This window comes from Bison bison, unplaced genomic scaffold (assembly GCF_000754665.1).
Source record: "Bison bison bison isolate TAMUID 2011002044 unplaced genomic scaffold, Bison_UMD1.0 scf7180017864472, whole genome shotgun sequence".
Taxonomy (NCBI): Eukaryota; Metazoa; Chordata; class Mammalia; order Artiodactyla; family Bovidae; genus Bison; species Bison bison.
In genome coordinates this window covers 9,534,334-9,540,333 of record NW_011495033.1, presented here as the reverse complement: position 1 = coordinate 9,540,333, position 6,000 = coordinate 9,534,334, and the positions used below count along the sequence as shown (strand labels likewise).

General features: G+C 40.4%; 1 protein-coding gene across 1 annotated transcript in view; it reads right to left on the bottom strand.

Annotated features, from left to right (window-relative positions):
• Window positions 1-6,000, bottom strand: part of TAF15 (TAF15 RNA polymerase II, TATA box binding protein (TBP)-associated factor, 68kDa) — a 30,013-nt gene continuing 24,013 nt past the window's right edge. Inside the window, exons 11-16 of the mRNA XM_010861511.1 lie at window positions 5,644-5,773; window positions 3,382-3,474; window positions 2,715-2,796; window positions 2,510-2,598; window positions 1,829-2,408; window positions 1-138 (exon numbers count right to left, since the gene is read on the bottom strand). Coding sequence (XP_010859813.1) covers window positions 99-138; window positions 1,829-2,408; window positions 2,510-2,598; window positions 2,715-2,796; window positions 3,382-3,474; window positions 5,644-5,773 — 1,014 coding nt within the window. The 3' untranslated portion in view covers window positions 1-98. The remainder of the gene's footprint in view (window positions 139-1,828; window positions 2,409-2,509; window positions 2,599-2,714; window positions 2,797-3,381; window positions 3,475-5,643; window positions 5,774-6,000) is intronic.

Here is a 6,000-nt window from a genome sequence, read left to right as displayed (position 1 = left end):
TTCACTACCCAAGAAGAGGCCACGAGGAAAGCAGCAGGCAAACTCTGGCAATTTCTCTATGGATCTTGTCAGAGACAAAGGAACATTCAAAACAGTCATCAGTATGGTCGGTTGCGCTGATCATTTCTGTAGTCGTTTCTAGGAATGAAAAATAAAGAGCCAGACTAAATTCTAATTTTCTACCAAGTGGGAGCATCAGACCCTTCTTCAGGATGCTGTTGACTAGCATCTGCTTGACAAATTTCTATAAGGATGACAATATGCCTAGTGTATTTCTCTACTTCTAGAAGGTGCTTACTAAATGTCTAATTTATCAGCTTTAAGACACACAAAGTTCCTAGAAGCTTTGCTGTGACTAATTCTCTTAAAAATTTTTTCATCTAGAATAAAGACTAAACCACTGTGGTATTTCAGGTTGGAGACCTTGCCATTCCAGCACTCTAAAGAGAGTAGATTACTGGAATAAGCAAGCAAACACATTCATGTAAGAATTCTGGATCTGCCACTTATTATGTGATCTTGGAAAAGTTACCTAACATTTCTTATTCCATAAAATGGAAAGTACATCTACTCCTGGGGTTGACAGAGGGACTGGAACTCCAGTATACAAAGACAGTTTCACACAATTTGCCACACACTAAGAAGTATTCAGTTGGAGAAGGAAATGGCAACCCACTCCAGTGTTCTTGCCTGGAGAATCCCATGGACGGAGAAGCCTGGTAGGCTGCAGTCCATGGGGTCGCACAGAGTCGGACACGACTGAAGCGACTTGGCAGCAAGAAGTATTCAGTAGATGATCATTACTAATAGGTAACAATTATTCAGTGATTATCATGGCCAGCTGTAATATAATCTAATACAACTCCACAAAATAGAGCTAAATGCCATTAGCCCTATTTTACAGATGAGAATATGATGCTCTAAAGAGTTAAGTAACTTACTTTAAGTCACACAGCTAATAATAAGTGGTGGGGCCAGGATTTCAAAGAAGATAGTCTGTCTCCAAACTCTGTGCTCTTAACTCTATGCTATACTAATTCTGGCTGCCCTATACTGTTTCTGACATAGAGAAGCTTAGTACAGTAATTGAAATTATTTTCCATCACTGGTTACTCAACTCTTTCTGCCTCTACACCTTTCACGTGCATCGCACACTCCCATCAGTACCACCAGTGATTTTTATTCTGGAAAAAGTGTAACAATCTCCAAAGAAACAGCTGCAAGGTAGCACATGTGACTGAAAAAGCACACCCCTATAAAAGGTATGCTTGCCCCTCAGATTAAGATCAGAAAATTTGGGAAAGAGATAAGAATGTTGATAGAAAATGTTAGGTTTTAAGAAGCATTTTCAAGGTCAGAATTACTGTTAACTATTACTGTCTTCATTTGTATAAAATGAAACAAATCTGGAGAATATATAAGAAATTAGGAGGGAGTGCACCATATAGCAAGCAAGAGAAAAAGTTGATGCCAAGTTTGGCAGAACAAGATCAATAAACAAAAAACTTGGTAAAAAAAAAAAAGAATCCCTGATTTACACAGTTTCAAATCATCTCTCAATCTCTATTATCTTTAGCTATAAGAATGCACACACCTATCATACATTATTCAAATATAAAGATCTCAAGAATTTCCAAAACAAAATAAATTTTGGAAATTACTAAGTAGGGAACTAAATGGATCTTCTCCATCCTAACTGAAAGAGCTGACAATGGGAAATTCAAGTCATAAAAAACTGGACAAGAAGAAAATGTGATGAAAGGGGCTTAGATTCTAAAATCTAGGAGCAGTGAGGTAGAAACATTAGCGAATACATTCTAATACTCACCTTCCTCCCATTTTGCCTCCATAGCCACCTCGGTCTCCTCCATAGCCTCCACCTCGGTCTCCTCCGTAGCCGCCACCACTCCTGTCTCCTCCATAGCCTCCACTTCGGTCCCCACCGTAGCCTCCGCTACCACCACGGTCTCCTCCATAACCCCCCCCACTTCGGTCTCCTCCATAGCCTCCTCGGTCTCCACCATAGCCTCCTCGGTCTCCTCCATAGCCTCCTCGGTCTCCTCCATAGCCTCCTCGGTCTCCACCATAGCCTCCTCGGTCTCCTCCATAGCCTCCACGGTCTCCACCATAGCCGCCACCTCGGTCTCCTCCATAGTTGCCTCCTCGGTCTCCTCCATAGCCCCCACCACGGTCCCCACCATAGCCACCTCCTCGGTCCCCACCATAGCCACCCCCACTTCTGTCTCCACCATAGCCACCCCCACTTCTGTCTCCTCCGTAGCCACCCCCACTTCTGTCTCCTCCATAGCCACCCCCACTTCTGTCTGCACCGTAGCCGCCTCGGTCTCCACCTCTGCCCCCACGGCCTCTGTAGCCCCTCTCTCCACCGTAGCCTCTTCCCCGGAAATCTGCAGGTGGAAATGAAAACCAGTAAGGCCAGCAGAATCATGGAAAGCCGCCTTAATGCTAGTCAGAAGATTAGAAGCAGATGCCGTTAAGGCTGACCCACCTCCTCCTGAGGGACGAGAGTCCTCTGGTCTGGGCTCATTGCACTGATTGCAAGAATTCCTTCGAGCAAAGTTCATATTTCCACACGACCTAAGAAAGAAGAAAAATAAAATGCTCAACAGTTTGCAATGGATTCAGAACCCCCTCTTGCACCTTCCAAATCCAATCCCAACTCCTACATCCACCAAAATAAATGGGATACTTACGGATTAGGGCAAACCCAGTCCCCACTTTTGGGGTCTCCACCTCTCCCCTGAAAGCCTCCACGACCTCTATATCCTCCACGGCCTGGGTAAGTAAGGAGGAGGGAAGAATCAGTAGCAGATATTAACAAAGCAGAGGAAAAGCATCAGATGAAAGAACTATGTGTTCATCAATAACTGGGCTGCTCCCCGCAAATTAACCTCTTATGGCAGAACTCCATGATTCTCTGATTTGGGGTTTTACTTATTCAGTCAACACAGGAAATATGGAAGAAGCTCCAAGGTGCACATTATAGTTCAAATAATGCACTAAGAAACTTCATTTCTACAGTACCCTCCTCAGTTTGAGAATCTCAGTGATAAAGATTAGGTGAGAAGACATATTCCAAATTTAAGAAATTAAGACACAACAGAAATAAGTTGGTAGTAACTGTATCAGGGAACTCACAAACAGGTCAGATTAACTACCAAATTAGGAATCAGTTAAACTGCCTCCTAATTTTCAACTGAAACAAACTGCATTATATAGCTTTCCAAAGGGATTTCTAGAACCTTTTTCCATCCTTTCGTAGTTGTTATAACACTTTATTTACCTCATCTTCTATTCTGTATCTCACTTTAAGACAGAAAATCTAACCCTTTGTGTAATGCCTGTGAACAAGAATCTTACCTCGTCGCCCACCTCCACTCCCACCTCCTCTCATGAATTCAGGTCTTCTGGTGGCAAAGGACACTTTAATGATATTGCCGTGGAATTCTTTTCCTAAAAAAAAAAAAAAAACAAAAATAGTTTTGAAGAAATGCTACTCCACATTTCCACCTCTTAACAAAATATAAAACTGCCTTGGAAATTTTTAATTTCAGAGAAATAACTCACACGTTCTCACAGAAATTCAAACACAGTAGCGTTCAAGAGTCAAGGTAACTGTACTAAAATATGACACAATCTACTGAATAGAACAAATTTGTCACTGGGAGACAGTCACTTCTTACTGAGCAAAAAAAAGCTCATGTCTAATCATTTTTACATGAAAGCCAATGAATGTAGTATGCGACCATTTCTTTTTTTAAGGGAATGAGTGTGTGTGTGTGTGTGTGTGTGCATGCATGCATATGCACACATATGCCTATTTATACACTGCCTATTGTTGCTTAACTCTCAGTAGGTGAAAAGGTAGAAAGGAAACTCAATTTTTACTATATACTGTTGGTACCATCTGAGGTAGTTATCTTTAAAAATAATGTGTGCATTTGTGAATTTATATGCATGTACATATGCACATATTCTGCTGTCCCAGGGCCTTGGAGACAAAAGTAGCCTTTTCACTTTATATATTAAACAAGAGAACAGACATATCAGAAAAAGGTGCCCAAGGATTCATAAAATAGTTATAAATCTAGGAGTCTTAGCCCCCTCAGCAAATTCTAATTGCTGTGACTGGCAACCTTCCACAGTGTCAAATGGTATAGCAAGCTCTTTGACATAGGAAACAAACCATGGATAAATATTTTAAAAGCTCTACAAAGACCTGGTAATTAAGATCTGAGCTATGGAGTTTCTGTTAAGAGGCTCATTTGCCCTATGAGGGAAAGACAGAGTAACTGTTTTAACCTATTATAAGCTAAATAGTTTTATGAGTCACAGAAACTACGAAACAGAGAAGTGAGGGAGGATGGACCTGGCTTTTCAAAGGCGAGAGGATAAGATGTGCTTAGAGCAAAAGATTCGGAGAAGGCAATGGCACCCCACTCCAGTACTCTTGCCTAGAAAATCCCACGGATGCAGGAGCCTGGTAGGCTGTAGTCCATGGGGTCGCTAAGAGTCGGACACGACTGAGCGACTTCTCTTTCACTTTTCACTTTCATGCATTGGAGAAGGAAATGGCAACCCACTCCAGTGTTCTTGCCTGGAGAATCCCAGGGACAGGGGAGCCTGGTGGGCTTCCGTCTATGGGGTCGCACAGAGTCGGACAGGACTGAAGCAACTTAGCAGCAGCAGCAGCAGCAGCAGAATAAAAGATTAAAATGCAACTATGTACTGGAAGACACAGGTGCAATAATCTTGGAACTGGGAGAAACCACATGTGCCTATCAATCAGACACAATTTACTTCTTCAGAGACAGTGCAGCCCAACTGCCTGAATTTGAGCCCTAACTCTACACTTCTTCTGTGATCTTGGAAATTACTTATCTCTCTGCCTGAGTTTCATCATCTGTAAGATGGTAATAAAAGCAATAAAAAAAAACTAACAGGGTTACTGTGAAGATCTGAGTTAATGCACATAAAGTTCTTAGAACTGTGCCTAGCTCATAAACTACAGTAAGCATGCAGTGTTATTCTCCTACAATGGCAGGTGGGTTCTTCCCCACTAGCGCCACCTGGGAAGCCCCAATATAAGGTACAACAAAAACAATAAATGATAAGACATCAAGGAAATAAAAGCATGAGACAAAACTACATTTGGCGTAGAATGATAAAACTATTTTTAAAATACATTTTAAAAAGCTGGAAGAAATACCAGTAGTTTTCTCTATATAGACTATGGAAGCTTTACTCCTTTCTTCTATTTTTTAATATTTTCTTATTTTCAGGGGGAAAAATGTCTTATTGTACAAGTCTTCTACTACATATTAACATTGTATTTGAAGGGAAATTAACCTAAATTTTAAAAGAATATAGTTAACCAGGCCAACCCTTCACATTTCTATGAGGGTGGCCTCAAGCACAAAGGATGACATTAGGAAATATTTTAGACAAAGAAACAGTTCATCTCACTTCTAAAGGTATATAAGAATTCTGGCCTGTATTCTCAATAGGATATCTAAAAAAGTAAATATGAAGATAATCATTGTCTACCAGAACGTATTTTGACTTCAAGACCAGAAAACATTTATCAAAACCACACACTGAAAGTATATGAATGAGGTATACCATCAAACCAGTCAATGGCTGCCTTAGCTGAAGGAGGGTCATCAAACGATACTGTTGCCTCCCCTTTTGGCTTTCCTGTGTCCTTGTCTGTGTATAGATTTATCATTGGTTTTCCAGTCTTTTTATTTGTCTGAGGAACGAACAAGCTGGTGTTAGTATTTTAAGAAAAAGTGATGAACCACACAGAAAATTAAAAACTTAATTTTTTAAAGGAATTCACATATCCATACTATAAATACTACCAACTTAACATAAAAGTGAAGTTATCTGTAGGTTCTGAAAAGGAAAATCTAAAATACATTAAGTGAAAAGCAAACTATAAAAATGATACGTCATACTGTTTTATCCATATATAAT